The sequence below is a fragment of the Salmo salar genome, chromosome ssa02 (assembly GCF_905237065.1).
Source record: "Salmo salar chromosome ssa02, Ssal_v3.1, whole genome shotgun sequence".
In the NCBI taxonomy this organism is placed as follows: domain Eukaryota; kingdom Metazoa; phylum Chordata; class Actinopteri; order Salmoniformes; family Salmonidae; genus Salmo; species Salmo salar.
Window position 1 is genome coordinate 2,249,322 of NC_059443.1, and position 14,781 is coordinate 2,264,102.

The following is a 14,781-nucleotide window of genomic DNA, read 5'->3' on the forward strand; positions in this document are numbered from 1 at the left end:
ATTAGGAACGTTGTTTGAAATTTTTGGACCAAGTTTACAGGTAACTTATTAGATACTTTGTAGGCATGTTGGGCGAGTTGAAACCGGTGTTTTTCTGAATCAAACGCGCCAAATAAATTGACATTTTTGGGACATAATCGAACAAATGGGCCATTTGTGATGTTTGTGGGACATTTTGGAGTGCCAACAGAAGATCTTCAAAGGTAAGGCATTAATTATATCGCCATTTCTGACTTTTGTGGCGCACCTGCCTGGTTGAAATATGATTTTCATGCGTTTGTATGCGGGCGCTGTCCTCAGATAATCGCATGGTTTGCTTTCGCCGTAAAGCCTTTTTGAAATCTGACACAGCGGCTGGATTAACAAGAAGTTAAGCTTTATTTTGATGTATAGCACATATTTTCAAGAATGTTAAATATTTGAATTTCGCGCTCTGCAATTTCACCGGATGTTGGCCAGGTGGGACGCTACCGTCCCACCTGCCCATAAGAAGTTAAACACCCTCTGTGTTCTGTTAGACAGGTAACTCTTCATCCACATTATAGCAGGGGGTGTAAAGCCATAACACATACGTTTTTCCAGCAGCAGGCCCTGGAACGAACCCTGTATATAGCTAACTTACTTTCTCATGTTCTTCTTATTTCTATTTCTCGTGTTTTTTTGTTTTCTAGTACTACTTCATTGTTGGGAAAGAGCCAGCAAGAAAGGCATTTAACAGTACTAGTACCATTGACAATAACAACTTGATATATGTGAGTAAGGTCATGTTCAGTTAGGCACAGGAGGAAACGTTTTGAAACGAACAGAGAGGCAGCCGCTACCTGAACTTATCCCAACAACAACAAAACTCTCCTTTTCCTTTAACTGTTTCAAAAACATTTTTCTACGTACGGTGTTGTGCCCAACTGAACACAACCCAGACAACACCAGCATGTCAAGTTTACAGAGCCCAGTGTCGTGTGTAAAGTGTACAGTCAGCACAGTGTATAGTGTGTGTTCAGTTTGAACAACTCACAGGGTCGGTGCACATGGCCCTGAAGTGAGAGGCGAGAGCCAGGAAGGCCAGAGTGTTGAACACAGTCCCGTTGACTAAGCTATAGGTCAGGTTTTTAGAAGGCAACAGCATGACGAAGAGCACAACAAACTCCGCATAGAACACCAACATCCAGGTGATGACCCCGCACACGATGCCACACGCGTCCCTGAATGAATGGATGAAATCATTTTAATACACACATTTAAAAAAAAATACATAAAGTTGCCTCAGCTATTTGAGTAAAAAATAAAATGAAATATATACTTAATTATTTTTTATGAAGTCAGCTGACTTATTTCCATTCTGGTGCTCGTTATCACCAGGTGGGCAGCTAGAATGGACAGCCTGGGTAAGACGTGCTTGTGCACTGAGCACTTCAAAAAAAAGGTACTTCACATTCATTACAAATTGGCAAATACAGAGAATATAGGCCTATACACAAATACATAATCACCTAGACAAGACCAGGTCAGTAATCTACCATGACCTCTCATTACAAAGACTAGGTTTAGGGTTTCTGGAAGATTCCTGGAATTAGGTTGAAATAAGCAGGAAATCCAGGAAAACTTGGGAAAGTTACCAGAATGTATTTGTACCCAGTACGAAAACGTAGCACCCACTACTGTAAATCACTCTGGCTGCTAAACGGACAAACATGTAAATGTAACTAGGCTACCTGATAAACCACATGCTGCTGGGGTTGTGCTGGGAGACAGGGACACACGGCTGCTCAGTCTGCAGGCAGGCAGCCTGCCTCTCCACGTCCCTACACCTGGACAACAACAAGTTATTCATTCATACCTGCTGTAACAAATACATTACACACATGGGTCTTTGTAGAAATAATGAGGCCATTGGGATCCATTTATTTTTATTTTTTAAATAGTTTGAAACTAAAATAAAAACTGATTTGAATGCAGTTTCACATGTATACTCAGAGGAACACATGTAAATATAAACTAACTGGCCCATAACTCCACCTATACAACACAGGACTGAGACTATACATTCTTTAAGCAGGGTTCATACAGACACTTGGCAAGTCAAATTCAAGGACTTTTTAAAAGCACTTCATTGTAATTTTCAAGGACCTCAATGTTATAGAATTGTACATGGTGCCTAATATAAACTCAGCAAAAAAGAAAAGGTCCTCTCACTGGCAACTGCGTTTATTTTCAGCAAACTTAACATGTGTAAATGTTTATATGAACATAACAAGATTCAACAACTGAGACATAAACTGAACAAGTTCCACAGACATGTGACTAACAGAAATGGAATAATGTGTCCCTGAACAAAGGGGTCAAAATCAAAGGTAACTGTCAGTATCTGGTGTGGCCACCAGCTGCATTTTATTTTATTTATTTATTTTATTTCACCTTTATTTAACCAGGTAGGCAAGTTGAGAACAAGTTCTCATTTACAATTGCGACCTGGCCAAGATAAAGGAAAGCAGTTTGACACATACAAAAACACATAGTTACACATGGAGTAAAACAACATACAATCAATGATGCAGTAGAAAAAAATAAGACTATATACACAATGTGAGCAAATGATGTGAGATAAGGGAGGTAAAGGCAAAAAATGCCATGGTGGCAAAGTAAATAAAGTATAGCAAGTAAAACACTGGAATGGTAGATTTGTTATTTGAACTTTCTTCAAAGTTAAAATATAAATAATATGGTGCAAAGGAGCAAAATAAATAAATAAATAAATAAATAAAGTAGGGGAAGAGGTAGTAGTTTGGGCTAAATTATAGATGGGCTATGTACAGGTGCAGTGATCTGTGAGCTGCTCTGACAGCTGGTGCTTAAAGCTAGTGAGGGAGATAAGTGTTTCCAGTTTCAGAGATTTTTGTAGTTGCATTAAGTACTGCAGTGCATCATCTCATGGACTGCACCAGATTTGCCAGTTCTTGCTGTGAGATGTTACCCCACTCTTCCACCATTGCACATGCAAATTCCCGGACATTTCTGGGGGGAATGGCTCTAGCCCTCACCCTCCGATCTAACAGGTCCCAGACGTGCTCAATAGGAATGAGATCCGGGCTCTTCGCTGGCCATGGCAGAACACTGACATTCCTGTCTTGCAGGAAATCATTCACAGAACGAGCAGTATGGCTGGTGGCATTGTCATGCTGGAGGGTCATGTCAGGATGAGCCTGCAGGAAGGGTACCACATGAGGGAGGAGGATGTCTTCCCTGTAATGCACAGCGTTGAGATTGCCTGCAATGACAACAAGCTCAGTCCGATGATGCTGTGACACACCGCCCCAGACCATGACGGACCCTCCACCTCCAAATCGATCCTGCTCCGGAGTACAGGCCTTAGTGTAACGCTCATTCCTTCGATGATAAACGTGAATCCGACCATCACACCTGGTGAGACAAAACAGTAACTCCTCAGTGAAGAGCACTTTTTGCCAGTCCTGTCTGGTCCAGCGACAGTGGGTTTGTGCCCATAGGCAACGTTGTTGCTGGTGATGTCTGCTGAGGACCTGCCTTACAACAGGCCTACAAGCCCTCAGTCCAGCCTCTCTCAGCCTATTGCGGACAGTCTGAGCACTGATGGAGGGATTGTGCATTCCTGGTGTAACTCGGGCAGTTGTTGTTGCCATCCTGTACCTGTCCCACAGGTATGATGTTCGGATGTACCGATCCTGTACAGGTGTTGTTACACGTGGTCTTCCACTGCGAGGACAATCAGCTGTCCATCCTGTCTCCCTGTAGCGCTGTCTTAGGCGTCTCACAGTACGGACATGGCAATTTATTGCCCAGGCCACATCTGCAGTCCTCATGCCTCCTTGCAACATGCCTAAGGCACGTTCACACAGATGAGCAGGGACCCTGGGCATCTTTCTTTTGGTGTTTTCAGAGTCAATAGAAAGGCCTCTATAGTGTCCTAAGTTTTCATAACTGTGACCTTAACTGCCTACCGTCTGTAAGCTGTTAGTGTCTTAACGACCGTTCCACACGTGCATGTTCATTCATTGTTTATGGTTCATTGAACAAGCATGGGAAACGGTGTTTAAACCATTTACAATGAAGATCTGTGAAGTTATTTGGATTTTTACAAATTATCTTTGAAAGACAGGGTCCTGAAAAAGGGACATTTCTTTTTCTGCTGAGTTTAGAATCCCCCCCCCCCCAAAAAAAACATGCAAAACATGTAAAAGCAAAAATAGGTAGGCCATTACCACTAAGAATAATGAATTGTTTAGGCCTTGCAAATGCATTGATATTCAAATGATTACATTTAGGGGGCTCTCCAGTGGCGCAGTGGTCTAAGGCACTGCATCTCAGTGCTAGAGGCATCACTACAGACCCTGGTTCAGCGGTCTGAGGCACTGCATCTCAGTGCTAGAGGCGTCACTACAGACCCTGGTTCAGCGGTCTGAGGCACTGCATCTCAGTGCTAGAGGCATCACTACAGACCCTGGTTCAGCGGTCTGAGGCACTGCATCTCAGTGCTAGAGGCATCACTACAGACCCTGGTTCAGCGGTCTAAGGCACTGCATCTCAGTGCTAGAGGCGTCACTACATACCCTGGTTCAGCGGTCTAAGGCACTGCATCTCAGTGCTAGAGGCATCACTACAGACCCTGGTTCAGCGGTCTAAGGCACTGCATCTCAGTGCTAGAGGCATCACTACAGACCCTGGTTCAGCGGTCTGAGGCACTGCATCTCAGTGCTAGAGGCGTCACTACAGACCCTGGTTCAGTGGTCTGAGGCACTGCATCTCAGGCTAGGGCCACTACAGACCCTGGTTCCGGCGGTCTAAGGCACTGCATCTCAGTGCTAGAGGCATCACTACAGACCCTGGTTCAGTGGTCTAAGGCACTGCATCTCAGTGCTAGAGGCGTCACTACAGACCCTGGTTCAGCGGTCTAAGGCACTGCATCTCAGTGCTAGAGGCGTCACTACAGACCCTGGTTCAGTGGTCTAAGGCACTGCATGTCAGTGTTAGAGGCGTCACTACAGACGATTCCAGGCTCTCACACAAACGGGGTTCATGTTTAATGTGTAATTTAACTGATTAATGTTTAATATATTATATAACAACTAGATCCAGGATCCTTACAGGGTTCATGTTTAATATCTAATTAATACATGATATAAACAACAGCTTACACTGCTATAAATGCATGGACAGAAAAGTCATGTTTCATGTCACATGATTTGACAAATCCATCAAGATACAATTCATGAGTTGATTAACCCTTTATCATGGTTGGTATTTAATATAACTATGATTCCCCCCATATATTTTTATTTATTTAACTAGGAAAGTAAGTTGATTACAAATTCTTATTTAAAATGTCGGCCTACCCTGGCCAAAACTTAATGACACTGGGCAAATTGTGCGCAACTCTATGGGACTCCCAATCACAGCCGGTTGTGATACAGCCTGGAATCGAACCAGGGTCTGTAGTGACGCTTCTAGCACTGAGATGCAGTGCCTTAGACCGCTGCGCACACTCGGGAGTCCTATCTTAATGTAATGACATGAAAACAATTGCCAGACTATTATCAATGACTGATCAACAGCTGTAACAAGTTGTCCAGTGTAGGAAATCCTCAGTGGTACCCTAGCTTCTAGAAAGCTCCACATTCACTCAGGCCCTGTAGTCACACAAACAGACCTGTGCACTGGGCTCTTCATCGTACAGACTCAGGATGGGGCCTGCCTCACAGTCACCGCATGCTGTGGGCAGAAAGGGAAGAAGAAGAAGCGGTACGACTGTGAGAAAATACTGGCACATTCAGTGTACACTTCAGTAGAGATAGAATACTGTAACACTGTAAATTTACCCCATAATGCCAAAGTGAAAACATGTTCTTACAATTTACCCCATAATGACATAGTGAAAACATGTTCTTACAATTTACCCCATAATGACATAGTGAAAACATGTTCTTACAATTTTTGCACATTTATTGATACTGAAATTACAGACATTTCTAATTTACGTAAGTATTCACACATCAATACATGTTCGAATCCCCTTTGGCATGTGATTACAGCTGTGAGTCTTTCTGGGTAAGTCTAAGAGCTTTGCACACCTGGATTGTACAATATTTGCACATTATTATTTTTTAAATTCTTCAAGTTCTGTCAAGGTGGTTGTTGATCATTGCTAGACAGCCATATATTTTAGACGATTGAAGTCAAAACCAACTCGGCCACTCAGGAACATTCACTGTCTTCGTGGTAAAGCTACTCCAGTGTAGATGTGGCCTTGTTTTCAGGTTATTGTCCTGCTGAAAGGTGAATTTGTCTCTCAGTGTCTTGGAAAGCAGACTGAACCAGGTTTTCCTCTAGGATTTTGTCTGTGCTTAGCTCTGTTCCGTTTCTTTTTATCCTAAAAAACTCCCTAGTCCTTGCCAATGACAAGCACACCAATAACATGACACATGATGCAGCCACCACCATGCTTGAAAACATGGAGTGGTACTCAGCAATGTGTAATTTATTTATTGAACCTTTATTTAACTAGGCAAGTCAGTTAAGAACAAATTCTTATTTACAATGACGACCTACCAAAAGGCCTGATCCGGGGACAGGGGCTGGGATTAAAAATAAAGAAATATATAAATATAGGACAAAACACACATCACGACAAGAGAGACAACACAACACTACATAAAGAGACCTAAGACAACACGGCATGGTAGCAACACAACATGGAAACAGCACAAAACATGGTATAAAACATTATCGGGCAGAGACAACAGCACAAAGGGTAAGAAGGTAGAGACAACAATACATCACGCAAAGCAGCCACAACTGTCAGTAAGAGTGTCCATGATTGAGTCTTTGAGTGAAGATATTAAGATAAAACTGTCCAGTTTGAGTGTTTGTTGCAGCTCGTTCCAGTCGCTAGCTGCAGCAAATTGAAAAGAGGAGCGACCCAGGGATGTGTGTGCTTTGGGTACCTTTAACAGAATGTGACAAGCAGAACAGGTGTTGTATGTGGAAGATGAGGGCTGCAGTAGATATCTCAAATGGGGGGGGCTAAGAGGGTTTTTATAAATAAGCATCACCTAGTGGGTCTTGCGACAGGTATACAGAGATGACCAGTTTATCAAATCAAATGTATTTGTCACATACACGTGGTTAGCAGATGTTAATGCAAGTGTAGTGAAATGCTTGTGCTTCTAGTTCCAACCATGCAGTAATATCTAACAAGTAATCTACCAATTCCACAACAACTACCTTATACACACACAAGTGTAAAGGAATGAATAAGAATATGTACATAAAATATATGAATGAGTGATGGCCGAACGGCATAGGCAAGATGCAGTAGATGGTATAGAGTACAGTATATACATATGAGAAGAGTAATGTAGGTTATGAGAACATTATATAAAGTGGCATTGTTTAAAGTGGCTAGTGATACATCTAATTACATCAAGATGGCAAGATGCAGTAGATGGTATGGCGTACAGTATATACATATGAGATGAATAATGTAGGTTATGTAAACATTATCTAATATAAATAATATAAAGTGGCAAGTGATAAATTGATTGCATCAATTTTCCCATTATTAAAGTGCTTCAGTTGAGTCAGTATGTTGGCAGCAGCCACTCAGTTTACAGAGGAGTATAGAGTGCAGTGATGTGTCCTATAAGGAGTATTGGTGGCAAATCTAATATTGATTTGCCCACAACATAACCCTTTGTATTCAGGACAAAAAAATTAGTTGCTTTGCCACATTTTTTGCAGTATTACTTTAGTGCCTTGTTGCAAACAGGATGCATGTTTTGGAAGAAACTTATTCCGTACAGGCTTCCTTCCTTTCACGCTTTCAATTAGATTAGTATTAAGGAGTAACTACAATGTTGTTGATCCATCCTCAGTTTTCTCCTGTCACAGCCATTAAACTCTAACTGTTATAAAGTCGCCATTGTCGTCATGGTGAAATCCCTGAGTGGCTTCCTTCCTCTCCGGCAACTGAGTTAGGAAGGACCCCTGTAATTTTTGTAGTGGCTGGGTGTTTTGATACACCATCCAAAGTGTAATTAATAACTTCACCATGCTCAAAGGGATATTCAATGTCTGCTTTTTTTACTCATCTACCAACAGGTGCCCTTCTTTGTGAGGCATTGGAAAACCTCCCTGGTCTTTGTGGTTGGATCAGTGTTTGAAATTCACTGCTCGACTGAGGGACCTTACAATTATCTGTATGTTTGGTACAGAGATGAGGAAGTCATACAAAAATCATGTTAAACACTATTATTGCACACAGAGTGAGTCCATGCAACTTATGTGAATTGTTAAGCACATTTGTACTCAAACATATTTAAGCTTACCATAACAAAAGGGGTTGAATACTTATTTCCTCAAGACATGTCAGCTTTTTAAAAAACAATTCAACTGACATTATGGAGTATTTTGTGTAGGCCAGTGCCACAAAAATCACAATTTAATAATTCCATTTTAAATTCAAACTGTAACAACAAAAATGTGGGAAGAGGCAACGGGTGCGAATACTTTCTGAAGGTACTGTCCATACACTATCTACAGTACCTAATGTCAAGCCAACTACTAGCCTAATGTGCTGTTAGTGTAAACATTGGAAACGTTAGCTAAGATGGAAAATCTCCCAGAAAACAAAATGAGTGATCCATGAGAACAGAAAATGATTGTTCTGTGTGTCAGCTATCCACTCAAGCGTGTCCAAACCACACAATCACCTTATGGCAAAATACTGTATGCAGCACAGCAGTGTTTCTTTGCATCCCAAATGGCACCTCATTTCCAATATAGTACACTACTTTTGTCCAGAGCTCTATAGGCTGTGGTAAATAAAATAAAACAAATAGTGCACTAAATAGGGAATAGTTTGCCATTTGGGACGCAAATCCTGACTCAGTAGTATCACGCTCTATGTAAAGGGAAATACTGCTGTGCTGGCTGAGTATTACCCCTCACTGTGATGCCAATGACAAATTCGACCAGAGGATAACGGACACCAGGACATCTGAGTTCTGTGTTCATTTTCTGATGAAAGATTGTGCCTGCTAGCTACCTAATAATACAACTGATTTATACAAACATACCGTATTATCTGCTACACACACCTGTGATTATATCACTGGAGTTGATGGGGACCGTGGGGTGATGGTGAAAACCAGAGGAAGGGCATCACTGTCGCAATATTGTAGCTGGCTGGCCTGTGCAGAATGTCCCACGACATGATTTAACCATCATGTTCATGCTGCTAAAAGATGCGACAGTTTGTTGGAAAGACAAACTAGCCACTAGCTAACGTTACAAAGCTACGTTAAATGTTTTTAACTAACTGGCTAGTTATGTGGGTTAGTTTGCGGTTCCTTGACTAACGTAGCTAACGCGTTAGATAGCTAACGATATGTTAAAAACATACAGCTTGTCATTTACCATTGTTATTTAACTACATATCAGATAATATTAACTAACAGCTGGTAGCTAACCGTGTAAACAAATCAAACTGGCTGTAGCTAGCTAATTTGCTAGCCATCTCACTACCTGGCTGGCTAGCTGAAAATGGGAGCTAGCCAACGTTAGCTTACCTAGATAGCCAACGTTTAACTAGTAACTAATTTACCTGTCTTCACATAAGACATGCCAGGCTGCGAGACTCCAGGAACGAACTGTCTTAAAATGATCTGAAAACAAACTATGGTAGATGAGCTAAATGTCGTAGAAACAGGCAGGAATGAGTCCTGCTGAATCCCGCAGCGCTCACCAACCCGACCCCGGCTGAGGACCGCTCAACACCGGTTCTCTTTACACCGAGACGGAGTTACTAGCGACAACACCGGTTCTCTTTACACCGAGACGGAGTTACTAGCGACAACACCGGTTCTCTTTACACCGAGACGGAGTTACTAGCGACAACACCGGTTCTCTTTACACCGAGACGGAGTTACTAGCGACAACACCGGTTCTCTTTACACCGGTTCTCTTTACACCGATACGGAGTTACTAGCGACAACACCGGTTCTCTTTACACCGAGTCAACATCAATAGATTATTGTAATAAAAACGCTTACCTGTACCTATGTCTGTCCTGTACAACTGGGGTGCTGAAGTGTATAATTAAAATAAAACACTTTATCGCATACAACCACCGACTTTTCCTAATATGTGTTGCGCATTGTACAGAAACATGAACTTCAGTTGGCACATTCACGCTGAGTTGAGCAACACAAATGAGGGGGAAATCGGTGGTTGTATTAAACGAGGTGTTGGAAGAAGTCACGTCCTCCCAGTCCGGTGACCAGGCGTAGGAACGGTTAGGGAAAAGGACTGGGACGAGGGGCTCTTTTGCTTTTATGGGTTATAGTGGGTTGTGAAAATGCTTTTTTTTTTACCGTGCACATTTCCCTTTTCATTGAAATATGTTTAATCAATAATGTGGAATTATTAACGTTCTGAACTGAGAAAGGCAGCAATACATAAAAAATCCTCAAGTCTACCGGAAATTCACACGAAGAAGAAGTGGCGCCAGCCAATGGCTGAAGTGAAAGTTCTGTTCCGCTGATCTGTATGCGGGTCTGGTGAAGTTGAGATGGTCGTTTTGAACCGTTTCTCGTGGCTTGTTTGGTATTTTATTGTTTAATTGAATGTCATTTCCTTTTGGAACCTTTGGAAGTTGAAGTTGTGGAATATTGTTTTGTGTGCAAATGTATCAACCGGAAGCTGTATGGCCTAGCCTAGTCTCCTGCTAAACATAAACCTCCTCTGGGATCATCAATCCACCCATTTATAAACTCACACTGGACTGGAGTACAACATTACAATAGAGAAAGATAAGGGCATTTCAATCTGAAAAAAGGACCCATGAGCACCAACGTGAAGTTCAGGACCATGTCAAATTGCTTGTCAAATGAAAGCTAAGATTCTATTGAAATTAAGTCATATCTAAATTTTTTTCAACCATTTTCCATCCAAAAAAATTGGAATAAGCAAAGGCTTTGATTTCTGGTCAAACAGATGGTAAATGGGTCTTTGAAAAACATTTACCAGAAATAAAAAGTCTTAAAATGTATTTGAAATATATCAAAACACAATTATGTTGACGTGAAGACCCCTACCAACTAATATAAACAAAATGATTTGCCTTCTGTAAACATTGCCTTATACCTTGAAGGCCTTTACCAAAAACCCACATATCTTCAAAGCAGCAATCAGCAGTAGAAACAATAACAAAGCGGTCTCCCCGCCCCTGGTTTCAGTAAAAAGCTGGGGCTGGAGAAATGTTATCGCTTTCACATTCATAGACAGACCTAAATATGTTTTAACTATGTTTTGAGGCTATATAGTGTTTGTTTACATTGGACTAAAATAATCTTATATTTTGGGTTCTGATGGGGTACGACAGGTGAACTAAGATCATGAGATATTTGAAAGAAAAAAATGGATGTAGCACGGCTGATTGACCATTTAAGACATTTTTACATTTCTCTCCCTCATGAGGAGGGAAGGGATAATGAAAGTTCACGGAAGAAAGGTAGACCTACCAATTAGTTATAGTGTTTTTACTGAAATCAAGTTTGTTTATGAATTATTAAATTATTAAAACATGTAATTCAAATCGGTAACAGAGTTACCTCAAAATTATTGGCAATTGAGTTATCTACAATGGGAAATCATAGAGGTCACAAACACAAGTGGGATTTTTTTGATGTGAGTGGTTTTCCATTGAATGCCTATTGACAATGTAATGGGTTAGGGCCCAGATTGCAGTTCCTATGGCTTCCACTAGATGTCAACAGTCTTTAGACATGGTTTCAGGCTTGTATTCTGAAAAATTAAGAAGAATGAGATCTATTGCTAGGTGGTCTATGGAATCATGCAGTACTGGTTTGCGCGCTTGACTGTGTGCGCACCCTTCATTCTTTTTCCTTTCTATTGAATACGCTATTGTCCGGTTGAAATATCGATTATTTAGATAATTGACACCCTGAGGACAAACTTTACCGGTACTATTAGGATGTATTCGTCTGCATGTTTTGACAGCCTTTGAGCCAGTGGATTACTGAACTAAAGCGCCAACAAAACAGAGTTTTTGGGATATAAAGAAGGACTTTATCGAACAAAAGGACCATTTGTTATGTAGCTGGGACCCTTGTGATTGCAACCAGATGAAGATCTTCAAAGGTAAGTGATTTATTTTATTGCTATTTCTGACTTTCGTGACTCCACTGCTTGGATGGAAAATGTTTGAATGGTTTTGTGAGCGGGGCACTGTCCTCAGATAATCACATGTTATGATTACGCCGTAAAGCCTTCTTGAAATCTGACAAAGCGGCTGGATTAACAAGAAGTTAAGCTTTTAAACAATGTATAACAGTTGTATTTTCATGAATGTTTATTATTACTATTTCTGTAATTTGAATTTGGCGCTCTGCAATTTCACCGGATATTGTCGGGGTGGGTCGCTAGCAGCACGCCTTGCCCAAAGAGGATTTATTAAGATGCCATCAGATTCTTTTGGGAAACCGGGCCCAGGACAACCTCTCTCTCTTCTCTCTCCCTCTCTCTCTCTTTACTCTCTGTTCTCTCTCTGTCTCTTCTCTCTGTTCTCTCTGTCTGTTCTCTCTGTGTTCTCTCTCTCTCTCTCTCTCTCTCTCTCTCTCTCTCTCTGTCTCTTCTCTCTCTCTTCTCAATTCAATTCAATTCAAGGGGCTTTATTGGCATGGGAAACATATGTTAACATTGCCAAAGCAAGTGAAGTAGATAATATACAAAAGTGAAATAAACACTAAAAATGAACAGTAAACATTACACTCACAGAAGTTCCAAAAGAATAAAGACATTACAAATGTCATATTATGTATATATACAGTGTTGTAACGAGGTGCAAATGGTTAAAGTACAAAAGGGAAAATAAATAAGCATAAATATGGGTTGTATTTACAATGGTGTTTGTTCTCTCTCCCTCCAGTTAATGTCACCTCTCCCAGCTCTTACTGACACCTACCATGACACCTACCACCTACCTTCTTTCCATTTACTGTTACAACCATCCTCACCCACCGAGCACCGACCAACACTGGACGTCCATGGACGTTGAAAAGTAGTTGAAATTTGGTCAGTCCGCCCTGGCCAGACCAAATCTGAACCAATCATAGACATCTATGTTCCACAAGTTTGGACAGCTCAGTACTGTAGAGAACTGTACAGTACAGTAGAGTAGGGTATGGTATAATGTACTGTACTCTACTGTACTGTACTGTGCTGTTCTGTACCGTATTATACCGTGCTGTCCTCCAAACTTGTTCAGATTGGTTCAGATTTGGTCTGGTCCGAACCAACCAAATGTGGTCTTGTTTGTGGGCGGAGCTCATTAGAATAATACCCAGATATGCTAAAGAGGATGTTGCATATTTCTACCTGTTCAGGATACCTCACCATGCAGAGACAAATAGTCATATCCATAATTATGCATTTCTGTATAGTAAAGCTCAGGGATCCATGATTTAATTCAAGGTAGGTGTCACGTTCTGCAGACATCTTAATGAATCTTAATTCAGAGCAGATATTTAAAAACGTTTGGAAAACGTGGTCGAATTAAAAGAAAAACGGAGGGAGATTTTACCGAAATTGTGTTAACAAACGTTTGGATCTGCACAGTTCTTCCAGTAACTGTTTTTGTGAAATTTCCTGTGTAAATTGTTCAAAGTAGTCCTTGTGCATAGAGTTGTATGGTTTGTTAAACTTTGAAATCAATGTTTTTTTGTTTGACATACATAATTTTTTAACTGAAAAATCTGAGTCGAAGTGTAGTTCCGTTATCGTGGAATTGACCATTAAATCAAGCGCTGTTCATTTCTTTTAAAAGTTTTTTTTGAGACTGTGTTTATCGGTTTGGCGCTCGCTGGAAAGTTAACCGTTGTTAAAATAAATATAGACCTACTAGCACGACATATTTGAATGTGGCCGCTGCACCTCTAACTTTGGATGACGGAATGTACTCCGGTGGGTTCACAAACTCTGATGTACCCTGTTCATTCTGTGGTTGACTCCTGGTTGCAAACCTATGTCGTTTGATTGGAGTTGAAAAGGTATGGGGTTCCAGCCTCTTAACTTGGGCCTCTTCACTAAAGGTATGGGTTTAGGCCTCTTCACTAAAGGTATGGGTTTAGACCTCTTCACTGAAGGTATGGGTTTTAGGCCTCTTCACTGAAGGTATGGGTTTAGGCCTCTTCACTAAAGGTATGGGTTTCAGGCCTCTTCACTAAAGGTATGGGTTTTAGGCCTCTTCACTAAAGGTATGGGTTTTAGGCCTCTTCACTAAAGGTATGGGTTTCAGGCCTCTTCACTGAAGGTATGGGTTTCAGGCCTCTTCACTAAAGGTATGGGTTTCAGGCCTCTTCACTAAAGGTATGGGTTTTAGGCCTCTTCACTAAAGGTATGGGTTTAGGCCTCTTCACTAAAGGTATGGGTTTAGGCCTCTTCACTGAAGGTATGGGTTTAGGCCTCTTCACTGAAGGTATGGGTTTAGGCCTCTTCACTAAAGGTATGGGTTTCAGGCCTCTTCACTAAAGGTATGGGTTTCAGGCCTCTTCACTAAAGGTATGGGTTTCAGGCCTCTTCACTAAAGGTATGGGTTTCAGGCCTCTTCACTAAAGGTATGGGTTTTAGGCCTCTTCACTAAAGGTATGGGTTTAGGCCTCTTCACTAAAGGTATGGGTTTAGGCCTCTTCACTGAAGGTATGGGTTTAGGCCTCTTCACTGAAGGTATGG

At 41.3% G+C, this 14,781-nt stretch overlaps 1 protein-coding gene across 25 annotated transcripts in view; it reads right to left on the reverse strand.

Moving 5' to 3' along the window:
* Positions 1 to 10,348, reverse strand: part of LOC106594824 (palmitoyltransferase ZDHHC3-A) — a 24,625-nt gene extending 14,277 nt beyond the window's left edge. For 2 of the 25 annotated variants that reach the window (XM_045696443.1, XM_045696560.1), the window contains exons 1-4: positions 10,083 to 10,348; positions 5,681 to 5,742; positions 1,713 to 1,808; positions 1,016 to 1,202 (exon numbers count right to left, since the gene is read on the reverse strand). In XM_045696443.1, the coding sequence (XP_045552399.1) occupies positions 1,016 to 1,202; positions 1,713 to 1,808; positions 5,681 to 5,700 (303 nt within the window). In that variant the 5' untranslated portion in view covers positions 5,701 to 5,742; positions 10,083 to 10,348. Of the gene's footprint in view, positions 1 to 1,015; positions 1,203 to 1,300; positions 1,411 to 1,712; positions 1,809 to 5,680; positions 5,743 to 6,579; positions 6,606 to 9,107; positions 9,269 to 9,634; positions 9,992 to 10,082 lie in introns of those variants that run through there. The other 23 variants (XM_045696525.1, XM_045696565.1, XM_045696454.1 and 20 more) reach the window with 23 other exon arrangements.
* Positions 10,349 to 14,781: the final 4,433 nt, after the last annotated feature.